This window comes from Stomoxys calcitrans, chromosome 2, assembly GCF_963082655.1.
Source record: "Stomoxys calcitrans chromosome 2, idStoCalc2.1, whole genome shotgun sequence".
NCBI lineage: Eukaryota > Metazoa > Arthropoda > Insecta > Diptera > Muscidae > Stomoxys > Stomoxys calcitrans.
In genome coordinates this window covers 173,220,335-173,243,145 of record NC_081553.1, presented here as the reverse complement: position 1 = coordinate 173,243,145, position 22,811 = coordinate 173,220,335, and the positions used below count along the sequence as shown (strand labels likewise).

General features: G+C 38.8%; 1 protein-coding gene across 1 annotated transcript; it reads left to right on the top strand.

The window, feature by feature from the left end:
* Positions 1-1,479: 1,479 nt before the first annotated feature.
* On the top strand, positions 1,480-20,921 carry LOC106087292 (serine/threonine-protein kinase Nek8). Its single transcript, XM_013252283.2, has 13 exons — positions 1,480-2,019; positions 2,084-2,272; positions 9,511-9,778; positions 9,834-9,988; positions 10,047-10,241; positions 10,307-10,431; positions 14,822-14,939; positions 14,994-15,260; positions 15,324-15,492; positions 15,583-15,771; positions 20,415-20,525; positions 20,610-20,722; positions 20,786-20,921. Exons 1-13 carry the CDS (start codon positions 1,526-1,528, stop codon positions 20,919-20,921), a joined length of 2,529 nt encoding a protein of 842 aa, XP_013107737.2. The 5' UTR covers positions 1,480-1,525.
* The last annotated feature ends 1,890 nt before the right edge of the window (positions 20,922-22,811 follow it).

Below are 22,811 nucleotides of genomic sequence, written 5' to 3'. Positions count from 1 at the left end.
GGCTGATATCCATCAAAAGAAGGTTATGCTGTCTGTTTGGTGGGATTGGAAGGGTGTGGTATATTTTGAGCTACTTCCAAGGAACCAAACGATTAATTCGGATGTTTACTGTCAACAATTGGACAAATTGAATATAGCCATCAAGGAGAAGCGACCAGAATTGGTCAATCGTAAAGGTGTCATATTCCACCAGGACAACGCTAGACCGCACACATCTTTGGTCACTCGCCAAAAACTGAGTGAGCTTGGCTGGGAACTTTTGATGCATCCACCATATAGCCCTGACCTTGCACCATCAGATCGATCTTTGCAGAACTTCTTAAATGGTAAAACTTTCGGCAATGATGAGGCTATAAAATCGCACTTGGTTCAGTTTTTTGCAGATAAAGGCCAGAAGTTCTATGAGCGTGGAATACTAAATTTGCCAGGAAAATGGCAAAAGGTTTATGGAACAAAATGGCAATTATATATTTGATTAAAGTTCATTCTAAGTTTTATTAAAAATGCATTTACTTTCTAGTAAAAAATCCGCAATTAATTTTTAGGCAACCCAATATATATATTCTTGATTCTCTTGACATTTCCAGTTGATTTTGCCATGTCCGTCCGTCTATCTGTCGAAAGTACGCTAACTTTCGAAGGAGTAAAGTTAGGTGCTTGAAATTTTGCTCAAATACTTCCTATTAGAGTAGGTTGGTTGGGAATGTAAATGGGCCATATAGGTCCATATTTGGATATGGATGACATATAAACCAATCTCGGATCATGACTCTTCAGCCTCTAAAGGGCGCAATTCCCATCCAATAACTGAGCCAACAATCGTCAAAATTTCTTCATAACCTGATATAACTGCCATATATGCCGATATGGGATCTTGACTTCTTAAGCCCCTAGAGGGCGCAATTTCTATCCGATTTAGCTGACGTGATTTGTTTTGACTCCCAATAACTGCACCAAGCATGGTCCAAATAGGTTTATTACCCTATATAGCTCCCTTATAAACCGATCCTTCGATTTGACTTCTTGGCCTCTATGGGCGCAACTTGGTATTATTTTACTAATACTAGTAGTGATGGCAAGTACGGTCCATTTAAAAAAAGCCATTCAAAAAACGTGTCCAATGCCATCTATTGTGGAGAGTATATAAGATTTGACCCAGCCGAACTAAACGCGCTTTTACTCGTATCTTGTTTGTTTGACTATAAAAAATCGCTTTCTCATCCTTAGCTCCGTTTTTAATTTGATTTTTGGGTGGATTTAATCTCGTATCTCAAATCAGATATTTTGTGGGGGTGGGAAGGAAAGCGCTCACACCTTAACTATAGTATGTAGTCATATAGTCTGAAATAAAGCATACATACACCAGTTGCATCGTTGCCCAGCAACTGAACTAATGGATATTAAAATGACCACAAATAGTAGATTTCATTATACATTTTTCATTACTCGCAGGACATTTAGAGCCAACAGTACACCACGTGAATAGTTTTTGTTGGATGACTTTCATATAACTACAACGGAGGAAATGCAAAAACTTAAAGCAAAAGCGTCATCCTTACCAATTTTTAATGGTCGCATATCCGACTCCTCCACCTCGAGCACATCGTCATCTATAGTATTAGCGGCAAAGGCTAAGAAACGAAGCACTTTTAATGGTTTTTTAAAACCCACCGTTTTCTCTATATCATCATCGACAAATAATCTTTCGCTGAGTGAAGAACAGACACTGGACTCTGCCGAAACCGATGTGGTGGTGATGGAAGCACCCAGTTCAGTGGCTAGCTCCGACAAGACCCAGAGATCCATTAGTGTTGCTGGCACCGAATTGAGTAATTATGAGAAATTAAAGGTGGTTGGACAGGGGTCATTTGGCATTGCTGTTTTATATCGTCGAAAAAGTGACAACCATCATATAGTTTTTAAACAAATAAATTTGAGTGACTTGACTCCTTCCGAGAGAGATTTGGCCATGAATGAAGTGGATGTGTTCTCTAAACTACACCATCCGAATATTATCAGGTAAGACGGCATTGTTTTATTTGAACATTTCCAGCAATTCAGTTGTTCCTACTTTTACCCCCAGTTATTTGGGTAGCTTTATCAAGGATAATACACTCCTTATTGAAATGGAGTATGCTGATGGTGGTACATTGGCCCAGATTATTGGTGAACGTGCTATGAGAGAATACTTCCCCGAACGTTATATTGTCAATGTGTTTGAACAAATATCTAGTGCGATAAATTATATGCACTCTGAGAATATTTTACATCGGTAAGTATGTTTCTACAGGAATGTGTCAAACAGAAAATTAAAATCAAATATGGCATAAAGATTAGGGAGCCTATCAAAGCGCACCACGGCGTTACACAGTGGGATATGGCAAAGATTTGGTGGAAAAAAGAAAAAGTCGGGCGGAGCGTACTATATAATGCCCATGCCTCCGAGTATAGCAACTATTTTTACACCCACCACCGAAAGATGGGGGTATTTTCATTTTGTCATTCCATTTGTATTTGTATTTGTATTTTATTATGATCGAAATATCAATTTCCGATCCTATGAAGTATATATATTCTTGATCAGCGTAAAAATCCAAGACGATCTAGCCATGTCCGTCCGTCTGTCTGTTGAAATCACGCTACAGTTTTAAAAATAGAGATATTGAGCTGAAATTTTGCACAGAATCTTTTTTTGTTCATAAGCAGGTTAAGTTCGAAGATGGGCTATATCGGACTATATCTTCATACAGCCCCCATATAGACCGATCCGCCGATTTAGGGTCTTAGGCCCATAAAATCCACATTTATTATCCGATTTTGCCAAAATTTAGGACAGTGAGTTGTGTTAGACCCCTCGACTTCCTTCTTCAATTTGGCCTAGATCGGTTCAGATTTGGATATAACTGCCATATAGACAGATCCGCCGATTTGTGGTCTTAGGCCCCTAGAAGGCACATTTATTATCCGATTTGGCTGAAATTTGGAAAAGTGAGTTGTGTTAGGCCCTTAGATATCCTCCTTCAATTTGGCCCAGATCGGTCCAGATTTGGATACAGCTGACATATTGGCCAATCTCTCGATTTAAGGTTTTGGGCCCATAGAAATCACACTTATTGTCTGATGTCGCCGAAATTTTGGACAGTGAGTTAAGTTAAGACCTTCGACATTCTTCTTCAATTTGGCTCAGATCGTTTCAGATTTGGATATAGCAGCCATACAGACCGATCTCTTGATTTAAAGTTTTGGGGCTGATTTCGCCAAAATTTGGTACAGTGAGCCCTTTCACATTTTTCTAAAACTTGGCTCAAATCAGTCCAAATTTGGATATAGCTGCCATATAGACCGATCTCTCGATTTAAAGTCTTGGCCCCATAAAATGCGCATTTATAATCCGATTTCACTGAAATTTGACACAGTGACTCATGTTAGGCTTTTCGACATCCGTGTCGTATATGGTTCAGATCGGTTTATTGTTAGGTATAGCTACTAAAAAGACAAGAAGAAGAAGAACAATGACAAATCGGAACATATTTCAGTGGGGCATAAGGTATGCATTTTTCACCGGATTTTGATGAAAAGTGTTTTACATATATACCCGATGTGGTGGATATCCAAAGTTGGGCCCGGCCGAACTTAACGCCTTTTTACTTGTTAAATAATGAGAAAACATACCCAATTGGCGATATAGTGACTCGGAAGCTATATCTAAATTTGATCATACCAAACTTAAGGCTACTCAAGTAGTAACTACTACATACGAATCCGTTGTAAAGAACAGAGCAAAATTATGGCTACTACAATCATAAAGGACCACTTCGGATGAAAGCCATATATGAAAGCTATATCTATTGGGTTGCCCAAAAAGTAGTTGCGGATTTTTTAAAAGAAAGTTAATGCATTTTTAATAAAAATTAGAATGAACTTTAATCAAATATACTTTTTTACACTTTTTTTCTAAACGAGCTAAAAGTAACAGCTGATAACTGACAGAAGAAAGAATGCAATTACAGAGTCACAAGCTGTGAAAGAATTTGTCAACGCCGACTATATGAAAAATCCGCAATTACTTTTTGGGCAACCCAATAGATATGAACCGATTTTGAGGAATTTTGTACACATGCTGGGACGTAAAATATAACAACTTGTGAAGATCGGAGCATAATTGTGCCTACTATAGACATAAAGTTCCAAATCGGATGGACAGCACTCATTGCCCCTGTTGCTTAATGGAAGTGCATGGAAAATGTATATCGTTTGTTTACAAGCCACCAAAAGCATTACTTCTGAGTTTATTTGCATAGAAAGTTATTCGTGGTGGTGTTCAAGCACTGTAGAGTGATTGCGTTATATTTGGCCGTAAAGTCATAACCGGCTGTTGGCGAACTCAAATACTTCAAAATGTTCGTGTATCGCACCATAAATCGTTACAATGATACTGGTATCGTTGCCAAAAAAAACTGCAACACTTGAAATCGATAGGCTAGTGAGAGCTTGAATTCAACAAAATCCGTAATAGGAGAAAAGTTGCATTTTTGTGAAAACGAAAAAACAAATTGAAAAAATTATAATAAAAAAAACAATATGAGATATCTTAATAATTTTTTATCAGTTTTGTAGATAAAGTGTCCTTAAAACCCCAAAAATGAATACTGCCCGAAATTATTCACAGAAATACCCAACATACCCATTTCGGACAAAGATAGTCGCCAAATAGGAGGCCACAGATATTGTTTGGTGCAAACAATTTTTTGATTTCGAAACTGTTCAACTTTTACCCGAATTATAGGATGCTAATGCATACTGCAGCAAAGTCATTCAAATCATGCAGCAAATGAAAATCAAACCACAAATGTCGTCGCAAATCGCAAAAATCGAAGCCAGTCTCGGTCAAAATTTAAATAAATAAAAATTAAAAGTCGAATATCTCCGAAACCAGTAGAGGTATTGTAGACCACAAGCGGACTTTTTTGAAGAGATTTTTGAGCACTATCCACCATACCCCGACGGAAGTCAAGGACGAATAGACCAATGATATTTTCTACGAGCGCCTAAAAAGAAATCGTTCTGGAAGATTTTAATGCGAAAATGGGGAAGAAATATATTTTGGCCCAATAGTCGGAACATTTAGCCTACACGAGGAAACATCCGATAATGGATTGCGGCTAATAGAATTCGCCGCGGCAAAGAACTAAATTCCAACATCGAAGGATTCACACAGCCACATGGCTGGCACCGGATCAAAACTTGAGAAACCAAATAGATCATGTTGTGATAGATGGAAGACATTCCACCAGCGTGATAGATGTACGTTCCATCCGAGGGGCGAACATTAATTCGGATTATTACCTTGTTGCTGCAGAGGTTCGCAATAGCTGGACATCGGTAAGTTCCAAACACAACAGAGCGCAACGGCACTCTCCACTCGGCTGACCCATTTGCTTGAAGAAAGCACTCGCTGTCCCGATAGTATAGCAACGCAATGCCAAACCATATCCAACACCAGATGAAGGAGAGGTTTCGGGAGAAAAGGAGAGAGGAAAAACTTAACTTCCGCAAGAAAAATAAGGAAATGAAAAGACGTGAGAATGAAGTCCGCAATTTTTACCAAAGAATTCAACATCAAAACGATGGTTTTGGTACAGGAACATTCTCCTGCAGAGACAAATAAGGAAATCCGGTAACTTATACAGATAGTGTGCTGAGAATAAGGAAATAACACTTGTCCCAGCTCCTGATATCCGATGATGGTTACCATGAGTATACCACAGAACCAATCCCTCATAATGGTATATAATGTGTAACACCTAGTCAGATCGAGGTCCAGTAAACCGGCTGAACAACAATAAGGCAGCAGGAGCTGAACTGTTTGAGACAAGAGGCGTATGCATTAGCTCGTCTGTGCAATCTGTCTAGAAGAACGCATTGGAACCGATGATTGGAACTTCAGCATACTATGTCCCGTACACAAAAAAGGAGACAAGGCGGTGTGAGCCAACTACAGAGGAATAAGTCTCCTCCCCATCGCATACAAGACACTATCGAGCGTACTGTGTGAAAGATTAAACTCTGTGTGGGATAAAACCTGATCAGAACGAGGTCAACGTAGCAGTAACCCAGCTGAAAAACAATAAGGCAGCAGGAGCCTATGGGTAGCCTGCTGAACTGTTTAAGACCGGACGCAACACGCTGATAAGGCGTATGCATCAGCTCGTCTTTTCAAACCGGCTAGAAAACCGCATACCAGGTGATTGGAACCTCAGTATACAAGCATACGAGACGGTATTTGCCAACTACAGAGGTATGCGCCAACCCCATGGCATGTAAGATACTATCGAGTCTTCTGTGTGAAAGATGAAAGTCTAAAGTCAACGAAATAATTGGGCACCATTAGTGTGGCTTTAGACCTGGTAAATCCACCATAGACCAGATATCTACACTGCGCCGAATCCTAGAAAAGACCCAAGAAAGACAAATCAACACCTATCATCTCTTCGTTGACAAAAAAGCCGCTTTCGACAGCCCTATACGTTCGAGTTTTCCTGCAAAACACCTACGACTTTGTAGGGTGACGATTGCTGATACACCCTTATCAGTTGAAATGGGAAAAACCCTCTCCAAATCTTTCAATACTAAACGAGACTTCAGACAAGGAAATAGCCTATTGTGTGATCTTTTTAATATCCTGTAAGAGAATGTTATACGAGATGCAGGTGTGAATAGGCATGACACACTACTCACAAGAAACATATGCTACTCGCCTATGCCGCCGACATCGATATATTGCAATTGAAACCTTTGAATGTATTGAAAGAGAATTAACCTACGTGGGTTTAGCAGTAAATGGAGATAAGACAAATTGGAGGCCCTGTAAACCCGAGCAGTTAAAGAAAATTGAGAAAGTTGGGAACAACAATTTGGAGATAGTCAGTAACTTTATCTACCTCGGCACCGCCGTAACCGAAACAAATGACACCAGTTTTGAAATAAAACGAAAAATAATATTGGCTAATAGATGCTACTATGGATTGAGCAAATAGTTCAGGAGTAAAGCCACCTCTCGGCAGACGAAAATTGCACTATACAGTAAATTACACTATACACTGATAATACCCGTACTGTTGTATGGCTCCGAAGCATAGTTATTCCGAAAGCAGATGAGTATAGTATTTGAGAGAAGATCCTTCATAAAATATATGGACCAGGGTGCATTAATGGAGAATTTAGACGCCATTTAAACCACGAGCTGTAGACGACGATAGTATGTTAAACCCATCAAAATACAACTTTTGCGTTGGCTATGGTCAGAATGGTTTTTCATCCATTCTCAAGCAAAGAAGTCTTTTGAAGGCGACCATAATAGAACACTCAAAAAGGGAAGGGTGTCAGGAATTAGGGAAGAAGCGCAGAAAATCGAGTCGCTTGGATATCTATTCAACGTTCGGCTGAAGGAAAAAATTTTCTGTAATGGCCAATTTAAGTTAAAGTAATACGGCAAAAAAAAGAATTTTGGAAATCGGACCACAAATGAACATTTGGTCCGAACAATTTTTCGGAGTATCGAGGTTACCAATTTTAGGACTCCGCAATAGTTGATGAGATCATCTAGAGCTTTGAAATTTTACACATTATTTCGATAACACCTCAGCTATGCATTTCAGGATGTTCTCAAATGACATATTTTTGACAAGAATTTTTTCGATTCTATCTCACTGTGGTACGCAAAAATTTCGGTCGTAGAGCTGCACGAAACAAAAGCACGTAAAGCACGTCTTAAGCAAGGGTTGCTAAAAACTCATGCTCCGCACTTAATTTTATACACATAGTGGCCCTTCAATTCGCCAGGTGCACACACGATGGACTTTTCTATTTAACCCATTTTAGACAGCAAGGTAAGGGCTAAACGTATGCCAATATGGATTCGTTAAAAAGAGTGATTGTACGGGAATGGGACAAAATACACTTATTTACTCTATTTACACATATAGATCCGTAGTTATCACAATTTTGAACAAATTTGCTCGAATTTTGTCCGAAGCCGAGGTCCCACAAAACCGGCTCAAAATAAGATATAGCATCCATATGGTGGTATTACCCTACAATGGTATTATATCTCGTTCGAATTAAATAATACTCTGCAAAAAATGTCGTACCATATATGATAATTTGCCCATAGCTATGACATGCGTGCCAGCCTCTAGGGGATTTTCAATTAATTACTGATTCAAAAGTTCATCGTTCATGGCTTTCAAAGCTTTGCTGCGATTATCATCTGTCCATACTTTCAGCGCGAATTCCTCGGCCAATGATGGCCAAAATCTCTCTTTGCCAATAACATAGAAACCACATATGTAGAGTATACTCTTGCCGGCATGTTTAGCTTGGAACTCTTGCACTAAATGTTTGGCCCTGTCAATGGTTGGTATACGTGGTATCCAAGTAGATGGTGTTTATATGATTATTCCAAAAGACAGGCTCCTCTTCCATGCCATGCCAGGCACGGAAATCTCCAGTGTGGAGAATACACAGGCTGTTGGATTTAATTTAAAAAAGATAACACTATGGTACCAGGGCAATGATTGTCATCCAAGGCACCTTCCGACTTTTGTCTTTCCTTCCTTTTTTTTGACCGAGGCTGGCCTTGTATTTCGTATATTCACATCGTCTGTACGTCTATCGAAGCACGCTAACATGCGAACGAATAAAAGCGCTTGAAATTTGGCACAAATACTTCCTATAAGTATAGGTCGGTTTGGATTTCAAATGGGCCATAACGGTCCGTGTTTTGATATAGCTTCCATATAAACCGATCTTGGATCTTGACTTCTTGAGCCTCTAGACGGCGTAATTCTTATCCGATTTGGCTGAAATTTTTTACGAAGTGGTTTGTTATGACTTTCAGCAACTGTGTTAGGTATGGTCCAAATCGGTTCATAACTTAATATAGCTGCGATATAAACCGATGTCGGATTTTGACTTCTTGAGCATCTAGAATGCGTAATTATTATCCGATTTGATGGAAATTTTGTATAAAGTCTTTTGTTTTGATTTCCAATAACTATGTCAAGTATGGTTTAATTCGGTTCATAAGCTGATATAGCTCCCATATAAGCCGACCTCCCGATTATACTTCTTGAGCCTCTAGAGTGCGCAATTATTATCCGAATTTGCCTGAAATTTTGCATGAAATCTTTTGTTTTGGCCAAGTATGATCCAAATCGGTTCATAACTTAATACAGCTCCCACATAAACCGATCTCCAAATTGTACTTCTTGAGCCTATAGAGAGCTCACTTCTAATCCAATTTGGCTGAACAACGACTTCTCCTATGGTATATAAGATTCGGCCCGGCCGAACTTAGCACGCTTTTACTTGTTTTAATTGTATTACGTTTGAACATTTTCTACAAATTTCGGTTTTCAGAAAACAACTATAGTCCAGCTATGTATTTTATATTTGGAATTATTTTATGAAACTTATGTTTCTTTCTGTCTTTTCAAATCTTCCCTACAGAGATTTAAAGACCGCCAATGTGTTTCTTAACAAAAGAGGTATTGTAAAAATTGGAGACTTTGGAATATCGAAAATAATGAATACAAAAATACATGCTCAGACAGTATTGGGGACACCCTATTACTTTAGCCCAGAAATGTGTGAGGGAAAAGAGTATGATCACAAAAGTGATATTTGGGCTTTGGGTTGCATATTGGGTGAAATGTGTTGTTTGAGGAAGACATTTGCCGCTTCAAATCTATCAGAGCTTGTGGGTAAAATTATGGGGGTAAGCTAAATTTATTTAAAATTGTTCCTTTTTTGATGAATTTATATATCTTTAGGGTTCTTACACACCATTGCCCAAGGGTTATTCGTCGGCGTTGAAAAGTTTGTTAAACAATTTACTCCAAGTGGATCCAACAAGACGACCGAAGGCTTCAGAAATTCTCGAATATTGGATACCGTTGATATTTCGTAATTTGAGTAAAAATAGGGGGTAAGTTTTTTTATCTTTTATTGTAACATTTCCACAGCAACTACTTTCAATATTCCAGTCATTATTACGAAGATGATGTGAGTTCCACAGTAATGTCCTCAAACAGCTCAAAGTTGCTATCACTACATGAGGAGCCATTGTTGGAAGATAGTTCCCGTCGTTCTACCATTGTCGATTTGGCAACTGCACAAACAGAAACCAAAGAAATAATGAATGCCGAAACAGTACCACCCAATGAAACTGTAGAAACCAGGTTAAGCCTTTTGATAAAGAATAAATATTATGCCTTTGATTTAATAAATTTCGCATTTTTTACAGATCTGTTTTATACCAATTGAAATCATTTGGCAACAGCTTCAGCATGACTCCCATTCATTTGCCACCAAAAGCTTCTATATTGTCGGTAGCCACAAGTGAAACTCACTTCGTTGTTGTTAATAATGGTAAGAAAATTATGTATAATGCTATTTCACTGTTACAACAGGCTACAGCCCGCTATCAACTCGGGGAAGACCGTGCTTTCAATTCCCACAAGAGGCTTTGGTCTGACGCTACTGTGGTATCACAATGAAGTAAAATTATCTAAGAAAGTCGAAGACCGCCAATCTTACCTAACCTTCTTCAAATCAAATCGGGATATCGTTTTATATGGGAGCTATGTCAGATAATGGCCCGATTTTGTCCATACTAGGAATTATTTTTAGAAAATCATGAAAAAAGAACATTTGCTAAATATCATCCAAATCGGACAATAACTTCGCTCTCTAAAGGATCACGAAGTCAATTCGGAAATCGCTTTATATCAGAGCTTTATCAAAATATGAACCGATGTGACCCATTTAAAATCTAAACCCACCAACACTAATAAGAAGTAGTTAGGCAAAATTGAAGCGCCTAGCTTTACTCCTACAAAATGTAGGATGTTTCGACAGACAAACAGAATGGACATGGCTGAATAGGGTAAGATGCACCCAGATAAAAAACTTTGCCGATATCAGAAAGACTGCCTGAGCCCCTGGAAGCCGCAATAGTTATCCGACTTGGCTGCAATTTTCAACGTGGTGTGCTGATATGACTTCCAACAACCATGCTTAGTACGATCCAAAAAAGTCTATAACCTGATATAGCTCCCATATAAACCGATCTCCGGATTTGAGACCATGATCCTTTGGAATCCGCAATTGTTGTTCGATTTCGCTGATATTTCACACGTAGTGTCTGTTATGACTTCGTATTTTAATAAAATATATTGTAGAGGGTTCCAAAAATTCGATCCGGCGGAACTTACCACGTTCTTACATATATCACTTATTGTAATTCTAATAACCGTTTAAACATTTTCACAGCTATTGGTCACATGTTGGACTCCTGGGGGTTCTTAATTAGGTGAAAAGTATATAATAGCTGCTCATCGCGGTCCTTTCCTTAAAATTGATCTCCTGGGTACGACAGTGCTGTTGTAAGGATTTGTAAATGATTCGTGCTATTTATTGGTTGGAATGGGATAGCTGACGGTAAGGAGGTGAAGGATGGAAAGGAGGTGAAGGACGGTGAGGAGGTGATAGACGGTGGAAAAGATGAGACGGAGGATGGATGAGGAGTTAGTAGACTACATCGAAAAGGTAGGTACTTTGAAGGCTACTGTACCGTGTTGAAGTCTTCGGAGTTGGTTGTGTGAGAGTAATTATGGAAGTTCTTGTTGGTGTGAATGTTTTTCACAGGGTGCCTCTATAATTCCTTGTGAATTGCAGAATGTATAACATGTTGTGTGAATGTTTCGGTGGCATTTCTGTTTTGGCTCAGTCTTGTACTGAGTCATATTAGGTTATGCCACCTTATTTCTGATGCAACATACCACTAGGTAACCGGTCCGCAACTGTTTGGAGTTCAACTGCAAGTAGTTGGACTACGTGGTCAGACAAGAGTTTTTACTCTTATACCATGAGGCTCAGGAGCCGCTAGAACTTCGTTTCAACCTGACTATGGGTGTTGGTAGTTGGGAGCAACGTGGTTGTGGCTTAACCCTTACATCGCTGAAGGGGCCAATGTGAGCCAATTTTCAATGCACTAGGTTGTCTGGTCGCCTTTTGGCAAGCCTCTGCAACAATTTTGCAAAATTTGTTGGGGCTACCAAATCTTCGTTTGTGGTCCGATTTCTAAAAAAAAAATTCCCGATTTTTTTTTTTAAAAAATCCCCAAAATACCCATTTCGGGCAAAGATGTTTTTAAAAACGGTATTATTTTAGTATTGGGTTGCCTAAAAATGCATTTTTAATAAAACTTAGAATGAGCTTTAATCAAATATATAATTGCCATTTTGTTCGATAACCTTTTGCCATCTTCCTGGCAAATTTAGTATTCCACGCTCATAGAACTTCTGGCCTTTATCTGCAGAAAACTGAACCAAGTGCGATTTTATAGCCTCATCATTGCGAAAAGTTTTACCATTTAAGGAGTTCTGCAAAGATCGAAATAAATGGTAGTCTGATGGTGCAAGGTCAGGGCTATATGGTGGATGCATCAAAAGTTCCCAGCCAAGCTCACTCAATTTTTGGCGAGTGACCAAAGATGTGTGCGGTCTAGCGTTTTCCTGGTGGAATATGACACCTTTACGATTGACCAATTCTGGTCGCTTCTCCTTGATGGCTGTATTCAATTTGTCCAATTGTTGACAGTAAACATCCGAATTAATCGTTTGTTTCCTTCCTTGGAAGCAGCTCAAAATATACCACACCCTTCCAATCCCACCAAACAGACAGCATAACCTTCTTTTGGTGGATATCAGCCTTTGAAGTGGTTTGAGCTGGTTCACCATGCTTGATCGTTTTCGACTAACGTTGTTGTAAACAATCAATTTTTCATCTCCAGTTATGATTCGTTTTAAAAACGGATCGAATTCATTGCGTTTAAGGTGCATATCACAAGCGTTGATTCGGTTTGTTAAATGAATTTCTTTCAATACATGTGGTACCCATATTAAAATTGACGCCAAACAAACAAATGTAAACAAAATTTTGCGCACTTTTTTTCTAAAGCAAGCTAAAAGTAACAGCTGATAACTGACAGAAGAGAGAATGCAATTACAGAGTCACAAGCCGTTGAAAAATTTTGTCAACGCCGACTATATTACTACTTTATTACCGACAATTACTTTTTGGGCAACCCAATAAATATGCTGTCGACGCTACAAATATTGTTAGTTTAGGGAACATATGGAGTAAAAAAAAGTGTAATGGGAAATTTGTGCTTTGAAATTTAAGAATTCGAGGGATTTTTCAAATTATTTTATAAAAAATTGTCTATTTTGAACAAATTTTAGCACCCGTTTTGGATGGCGGTTAGGCTAGGTTTGAGTGGCAGTCTGCCATCAGACTCACTAAGACGTTTTCGTCCATTAGCCAGTGACCCGTCATGACGGACACAATGACTGAGACATCTGTTCTAGCCAGTGGCAGCAATGCGGTAGACCTCTTCAAGTCTAGATTAAGCAACATAGTTTTGGAATGCTCATACCCCCCTCATTGTGACCATCTATAATTTGTTGTCCTTCAGGCCTGGAACTGAAAACATAGTTTACATGTCGCTAGAGGCATACCCACAGATTCCAGTATCCCTAGAGTGTGTAAGGTAGTTCCTAGTCTCGCAAGCTCGTCCGATTTACAGTTCCCTGGGATATCTACGTAGCCAGTCATCCAGAACAGCTGAATTTAGAACTGTTCAGCCATCTCGTTGAGAGATCTGCGACAGTCGAGAGCGTTTTTTGTGTTCAGAAATACGTTCTCCAGGGATTTAATGGCTGCCTTGCCTGTCTGAGAAGATATTTATGCCAATCGTCGTTATGACGTTTTATCTTAGCCATTCCACCACTTCCTTAATTGCAAGGATATCCCATTGATACACTTCTTCGATGTCCTCGCAGCTTCTGCAAAAGTCGTTTCTGGCAACCTTCAGTCTGTCAGCGTGCTCAGTATGATCTTCTTCAAATTTTACTTAAAACGCACCTACAATATGCCCTTTTCACAAAAAAGGTACATTTAAGCAAATTCTTTCAATAAAGACTAATTAATAAAACTACTTTTTATGACCTGACTGCAAGGACTGTTGGAATTTTAAACAATTATTAAAATATTTCATTTTTTTCTAATTTTAGAGGAATTTTTTTATGTTTTCAGCAGATATTTTGCTGTTACAGCAAATATTTTTGCTATTTTTCTGAGTATTCCAAGACAATCAAGAATATATGTATGTACTACTAGCCTGCTCCGCTGCATCTTCCATCACTTGCTAATACCTTTTATTTGAACCCTATATTGGCATGGTCGGTTAATAAGTCCTGATTGGGGGTGTTTTTGTAGTGAGACAGCCCCTCAAACATTTAGTTCCAAAATTGAATACCAAAATTTGTGCTCTACTCACAAATACCTATCTTTAAAGCCCCATATTGCCATAGTCGGTAAATTTGTCCGATTTGGCAAGTATTTTGAGGGTGGGGTGGACCCCCAGAAACTTGATCCCGAATGTTGGTATTTCGTGCTCTTCTCTTAAATAGCTTTAATATTGCCATGGTCGGTAATATTTTACAGCTTTGTACGATTTTTCAAAAATATTTTTTGGTGGGCGATTTTTCGATAACCGCACGATTTTTTACTTCGTACCGCCATTTTTATATTTCATCTTATATAAATAGATAACGTCCAAAGAACTTGATAAATGTGATCTATGGTGAATATATAAGATTCGACCCAGCCTAACTTATCCCGCGTCTGTTGTTATCCTTTTCGAATTGTTTTGAAATCAAGAAGTAAACCACAAACTATACTTTGAAACTTTTAGATGGATCTGTATACACTTGGGGTGAGGGTACACATGGCCAATTGGGTTTAAGCTCTCTGGAAGCATGGAAGCACTATCCTAGTCGTATGGAAAGTGTACGTAACTATCATATAATAAGGTAAGTTTGTTTGATGTGTTGTAAAAAAAAATCTAATGAAACTATTTCTTCTAGCGCTAGCGCTGGGGAAGGTTTTACAATACTACTAACCCAAAGCGGTTCCATATTGTCATGCGGAGACAACAGTAAATATGCTTTAGGTCACGATGATAACAAAACCTATCATAGTCCTAAGGTTGTAGAAAAATTAGAGAACATTAACATAAAGGAGATAAAAGCAGGAACAACACATGTGCTGGCCTTAAGTGTGGATGGTGCTGTTTTTACATGGGGAACAAATGTTCAGGGTGCTTTGGGCTTGGGAAATTTACAAACACAGCAGTAAGTTTGAGAAATTATTAGAGTTTAAAAGAGTTTGTTTTTTTTTAATCTTTTACCATTTAGAAAAATTCCGCAGAAAATTTTGCTGTCTCATATTAAAGCCAAAGCGAAGCAAATCTATTGCGGTCCTGATACTTCAGCAGTACTATTCGAAAATGGTGAATTGTATGTGTGCGGTAATAACGAATATAATAAATTGGGATTTGAAAAATCGTCAAGAATAATGGCTTTGGTAAGTGGAAAATAAATAATTGCATGAACAAAATTGTTTGACGGAAGCTAATCCTTATTTTATAATAACTTTAATTTGTTAACCTCAAAGAAAAAATTACAAGTTCCTCATCGCATTTTGGAAGCCAGTTTTTCATCAACTCACACTATGATTTTGGCCGAAGGCGGATATGTCTTCACAATGGGCTCAAACTCGGCCGGACAACGTGGTGTTGGTCATTGCAATAATACATTAGAGGCTATCACAATGGTGGAATTTATAAAGGACAGATATATTATGGTAAATACACTCAAAGAAATTTGGTAGTATTTGCATTTTAACGGTTTGGCGTATCAATAGTAGGGATGATATTAGTTTTGCGTAATAATATGATGCACAATGGTTTTTTCGTAGCCAAAAAGTAACTTTGTGCATGGATCGCTCAAGAAGTAAAATAGGGAGATCGGTTTATATTTGATCTGTGTCAGGCTATAGACCATAATTGACACGTATATTGAAGGTCATGAGGGAAGTCGTTGTACACAATTTCAACCAAATCGAATAATAATTGCGACCTCTAGAGGCTTAAGAAGTCAAGATCCCAGATCGGTTTAAATGGTAGGTATATCAGGTTATGGACCAATTAAAACCATATTTGGTACAGGTGTCAAATCGGATAAGAACAGAGCACTCGGATAAGAATTACGCACTCTAGTGGCTCAAGAAGTCAAGATTCAAGGTCGGTTTATATGGCAGCTACATCAGGTTATTGACCGATTTGAACCATAATTAGCATAGTTGTTGGAAGTCATAACAAAACACATCATGCAAAATATGTGGCACCAATATCAAAACATGGACCGATATGGCCCATTTACAATCCCAACCCCTACCTACACTAATAAGAAGTATTCTTGCGAAATTGTAAGCGGCTAGCCTTACTCCTTCGGACGGACATAGCTAGATCGACTTAAAATGACATGACGATCAAGAATGTATATATCTATTGTCTCAGAGGAATATTTCGAGGAGTTACAAACAGAATGACGAAATTAGTATGCCCCCATCCTATGGTAGAGGATGGAGGCATTCCACCTTGCTCTCGTCCTGAGAGTAAGGTGGTTACTAACCATCTAAGGACTGCCATCAGTAATCTTGCTGAATGTGAAACCTCTCGGTGCGACGCGGTCCGAGTTAAGGGCGTGGACAATGAACCAATAACCTATACGGATGCTGACTGAGGAGGGATTTGAACCCGTCTGCTACGCTCTTTGTCTCAATGACAAGCGATTCAAATCTAAAGTCAACGAAATAATTAGGCCTTGTCAACGCGGATTTGAACCTGGGCCGAATTACTTCATACGTTAAAGAGTAAAATCCTTCACAATTATTAATTTTCGGATTTTTTTTTTTTGATATTGTGGGATTATTTCGATAATCTTAGAAGGAATACGTTTTAATCTACGAAAATCTACCTCTACTTTGGTACAATAGTGTAAAACACAGAAGGAATGGAAATGGACCCATTGATAAGTATACGTCTGTCTGTCCATGTTAATTTGTGTACAAAGAACCGATCTCAGTTTTTATCCGATCATCTTCAAATTTGTCATAGGCAGTTGAACCTCGATTATCCGGGCCTGTATTAACCGGATACCCCTGTTAACCCACATGCTGTGCTCTTGAACCTCTATTAACCGTACTTTAACTCTATTATTCGTGCGTCAATAATGATCCCTCTATTAACCGTGCACCACACACATGATTGTTTGATGTAAAATTCTGGGGTTCCCCTTTTTTATTTTTTATGAATATTAAATAACATTCAGTCGCTAATTGAAAATTGGCCGGTCAAGGTGTTTGTTCGAAAATGGCTCCAACAACAAAGGAGAGCACGTAAAGTTCTTTCAATTCAGGAAAAATTACAACTGATTAAAGATCACAGTAAAAATATGTCCATTGGTGTGTTATTAGAAAAATATGGTGTCGACATAATATGGCAAATCAAAAATCCTGAGGTGTCAGAAGAAGGAAACTCAAAAGACCCAGAAATACCCACATTGGCTCAAACAATAGAGGGATGCAGTGTTCTTTTGGATACTCTTGAAAACAATAGAATTCCCGAAATTTCAGAGCCAGATGTAATGCAGGTACATCGCATACAGACAAATCTACTCAACAAAAAATACACGCTCAAAAACAAACAACACTTCATAAGTACTTTAAATAATTGTATACAACATATAGCATACTTATTTTAAAAAGCATCTATTAGCGATGTTTATATATAAAACATCATAGAATTCTGTATGGTATTGAAAGAAATCAATATAAATATATAATTAATGACATTAGAAAAAACCTTGATTTTCTGTGCTAAGCTCTGTCCCGAGCAAGCAGGATAATCGAGGTTCAACTGCAAATTTTTGTGGACTTGGGATGAAGTCTATTGATATTGAAAGGAAGCCCCATAATTTTCACCCGATTTGGTCTAATAGTACCTAAGATTTTCGGTAGTTACCGACAATTCATTCCGACAAAATTTCAATACAGAGAGCACTTACTGACAAACATCGTAAACTTCTGACAAAAAATATCGTTAATTTTGTCGGTAAGGAGTTAGAAAATCGAACTACAGCTTCGAATTTATGTAAAAGGCATCAAAATATACTTTTATGCGTCAAATGGTAATAATATAAAAAGAGAATAAGGAAAATATAAATACAGAAGAAGCAGATATACAAATATCCATTGTTAGTAATCACTTCCTGATTCTTCTTAGCCATATCCATCTGTCCGTCCATGTACTTTTGCATACAAGGTACTGATCGAATGTTCGATTGAATTATCTTAAGAATTTGGCACAGGTGACTTTTGAAGCCTAGAAGCTACATAGCTATGGATATTGCTGCTTTGTCTGCCTATTTACATTGATAAAACCACAGTTTTGTTGTTTAACTCTATAATATACATGAACTCAATACGGATGGTCCGATCTGGACGATGTTCGACGCAAAGGTGTAGAGGTCTATCAAAACGCACTGTTTTAAAAATTGCATCAAAATCGGATGAAAAATGCTCCATTTATAGGGTTATTATATTATATCGGGAGATCGGTCTATATGGTAGCTATATCCTAATATGGTCCGATCTGGACCACATTCGGCAGGAATGGGTAGGGGTCTTCCACAACACACTGTGCCAAATTTAATCGATTTTGGGTAATAGATGGATCTATTATGGCCTCAATGACCAATATGGGGAGATCGGGCGGTTGGTCTAAAGGGCAGCTATTTCCAAATATAGTCCGATCCGAACCACACTTCACAGAAATGCGTAGGGGTCTACCAGAACTCACTGTGCCAATATTCATTGAAATCGGATGAAAAATTACTAATTTATTGCCTCAAAATTTTAAGTCTGGAGATCGTTTATACAGCGGCTATATATAACTAAAGTCCGATTTTATGAGATCTGAAGGTCAGGTTTATATACAAAGAAAACGAAATCATCAAATTTTTTTTGGAAAATGTTTTTATACCGAAGATATCTGCAAAATTATAAATACCCAGCTTTTGGGTATAAATGGGTAAATACCCGGGTATTTACCCAATTTACCGGGTAAATACCTTTTGGATATTTACCTATTGCCCATCTCTAGACATTACATTTTCGAACTAGCCATGTCCGTCCGTCTGTCGAAATTACGATAGCGGTCGAACGCGTAGAGCGTAGAGCCGCTTGAAATGTTGTACAGATACTTTATATTGATGTAGGTCGTTGGGGATTGCAAATGGGCCATATCGGTTCAGATTGGATATAGCTCCCATATAAACCAATCTCCCGATTTGACTTATTGAGCCCCTGGAAGCCACAATTTTTGTCCGATTTAGCTGAAATTTTGTTATGGCTTCCAACAACTGTGTTAAGTACGGTCCAAATCGGTCAAGAACCAGATATAACTCCCATATAAACCGATCTCCCGATTTGACTTCTTGAGCCCATGGAAGACACAATTTTTGTCCGATTTGCCTGAAATTTCGCACATAGTGTTCTTTTATGACTTCCTGCAACGGAGCTAAGTATGGTTCAAATCGGTCTATAACCTGAGATAGCTCCCATATAAACCGCTCTCTCGTTTTGACTTCTTGAGCCCCTGGAAGCGTCAATTTTTATCCGATTTGGATAAAAATTGATCATAGTGTTTTATTTTGACTTCCAACCATTGTGCCAAGTATGGTTTAAATCTATATATAACCTGATATAGATCTCATATAAACCTATCTTGGGTCTTGACTTCTTCAGCTTTTAGAGGTCGCTATTCTTATCCGATTTGGCTGCAATTTTGTACGTGGAGTTTTGGTATCACTTCCAACAACTGTGCTAAGTATGGCGCAAATCGGTACATAACTTGATATAGCTGCCATATAAACCGATCTGGGATCTTGACTTCTTGGGCATCTAGAGGGCGCAATTCTCATCCAATTTGACAGAACTTTTGTACAACTGCTTCTCCCATGACCTTCAACATACGTGTCAAATATGGTCTGAATCGATCTATAGCTTGATACAGCTTCCATATAAATCGATCTCCTGATTTTGCTTCTTGAGCCCCTACAAGGCGCAATTCTTATCCGAATAGACTGAAATATTACACAGTGACTTCTTAAATGTTCAGCATTCCATTCAGTTTTGGTCCGAATCGGACTATAACTTGATATAGCTCCAATAGCTTAACAGTTCTTATTCATAATTCTTTGTTTGCCAAAAAAGAGATACCACACAAAGAACTCGTCAAATGCTATCCATGCTGGAGGGTATATAAGATTCAGCCCGGCCGAACTTAGCACGCTCTTAATTGTTTATTTTAACATTAAGCTTGCTTTTTGCGCTTTGAACAGCTTCGTTTGAAAAAAATACGAGTTACATCCTTATATTTTTAGAAATGCAAATGCAACGATCAATGCTCCGTTGTTTATTCGGACAACAATGTGGTTACATTTTGGGGTACTCGCAATGGTATACCAGAAATGGGAGAAGGAAGTTCCACAGATGTTCAAGAAACTGAGGCAAGTATTTACACATGGACAAAGAGATTACAGCGATCGATTATAGCTATGATTATCATCCATCCTCAGGCCCTAAGTAACAATTTAGATTTGGAATTGGGCAATAGCACAGCGGCATTTACCAACTTCTTAGCATCAGTTTATAAATCGGAATTGGTGTTGGAGCCACAGGATATAGTGGCGTAAGTAACATAAATTATTCTTCATTTCATTGGTCAATCGTTTAAATTGTCTCCTAACTACAGCCTATATTCATCGCCCGAACAATTGGATAAAGGATTCTATGTGGTGGTAAATGATATTTTTCCATTGCCTCATAGTGTTTTAGTTTTAGTGGATACGACAACACCTCTTATAGCATCAATTGAAGATTTAGCGTAGATTATGACAATAATATATTAGGTAAAACGTAATATATTATTGTCATTATTGTCATAATATATTACGTTTTACCTATAGACGCTGCATTTAGGTTTAGTACAGTTAAAAATATGGTTAATGATTTAACCCGTTCCTTACAGCAAGTAAGGAAGTAAGTACATTTTTTACAAGTTCTTTAACCTGTTTCCATTTTACGAGCCAAAGACGGTTCAAGAATGGTAAAGTGTGTGATTTCAAGCAATGTGACTTCTGTTTGGCAAAATCCAGGCGGAGCTGTACCTATGGCTAATTCTTCATCTTGTTTTTCCTCCACGATAGAAGAGAGGAAATACTAACATTGTCATTTCGTCTGTAAATCACGATCTCCTTGACATTAAATCCAGCCAAACCCGTCCGGAGAACGCTCGCAATCATTCGAGACAATAGAGGTATATGCTCCAATATTTCAAGTGACCGAAATTGCGCAATACACAATGGAAAGAGACAAATAAGAGAGCGGGTAATTTGCGTTTAGGGGTTCAAATTCGTTTTTATTATTTTGCATACACATTTAAACAATTTTTGGACAATTTTAATATTGCGGGGTTAGGTTAGGTTGTCGTTTTGTCGGCAGCAGTTTGTTGTTGTAGTCACATTTTCATGTTGAGGTGGCGATCCTCGTCAAGCTCCTGTATCTGATCATGCTCGTTCCGATCCAAAGGCCGATCGCCGCGGGAACAATTTGGCCGTTGGTAAAGGCGCCAATTACTCGCCTTGTCACATAGAGCATCATAGGCTCTCGGTATTTCGCAACAGCCGGTGCCGCCCGACCTCTCACTGAGACTCTTCGCTGGATACCGCCGATTGTCAGCAACTGACGTTGCAGCTACTACGTATGGGGAATTCCAGTATTCGCAACATGTGAACGTGCCCGGTAGCTCGCAGCTAAGCTTCACGTGACAGCAATGAACACCACACAGATCGGACCTCAATGTTCGAGCCTGTGTGGTGCTCACAGCTACCCCGTGTGTTATACATTGGGTCAATCGGGTACGTACAACCGGCTGCCATTGGATTGGTTAGGTTAGGTTGATAGGATATTAATCCGCCCCATCCCACTATGGACATACACCTAAGCCAGTAATCGGCTTGTTGTGCGCTCTAAATACTAAAAAGTAACCTCGAAAAAAAGATTTAAGTCAGGAATTCGTGCTGCTTACAAAATCCTTAATTGTTATCCATACCACGCCCCTTACATGGTTTATGTCTGGTATTGTGTCCCCACCTAAGTGCCCGTGACTGTTACTGTGACTGACTGTCCGCGAAAGCCGGACAATGACGTAGGAAATGCTCCAACGGCTCATTTTCTCACAATTTGGATCCCCTTATCGGATTTTCGTCGTCTTGCCGACAGTTTCGTTGTTCCACAGTGTTACATGCGCGTTGACGGTAGTCCTCTGGCCATCACTGCCAAATCGTCTCCCCTTTCATTCCCCCTTACTCCGTCATGGCCCGACACCCAAACGATGCGGATTGTGCCATTCTGAGAGAAGGCGTTAATCTCCTTCATACACTGCAAGACTGTTCGTGGCCTTACCCTGCTGGTTGTTATTGCCCTTATGACCAGTTTACTGTCCGTAAAGATATTCACACTCAACGTCCTCGCGTTTGCACCACGCCACCTCTCACATTTCGTGATCGTCTGGCTCTCCGCCTGCAGGACCGTATTATGATTAGGCAGTCTAAAACAGATCTTAGTCCCTGGGTTTTCAATGTAGACCCATAGGCCGTGTAACATCACATTCCAGATGGCAATACTAGGGTTCCAACAATCTAAGACTGTGCCGCTGGCAGCAGTGCCTCGCACACGACTTCAAATGTCGTCTTAGGTATCATATTGGAAACCTCTTC

Coding starts and splice junctions, on each gene's coding strand:
- LOC106087292 (XM_013252283.2), top strand. CDS start 1,526: ATGCAAAAACTTAAAGCAAAAGCGTCATCCTTACCAATTTTTAATGGT. Junction 9,779..9,833: donor TTGTGGGTAAAATTATGGGG/GTAAGCTAAATT, acceptor ATATATCTTTAG/GGTTCTTACACACCATTGCC. Junction 15,772..20,414: donor TAAAGGACAGATATATTATG/GTAAATACACTC, acceptor TTATATTTTTAG/AAATGCAAATGCAACGATCA.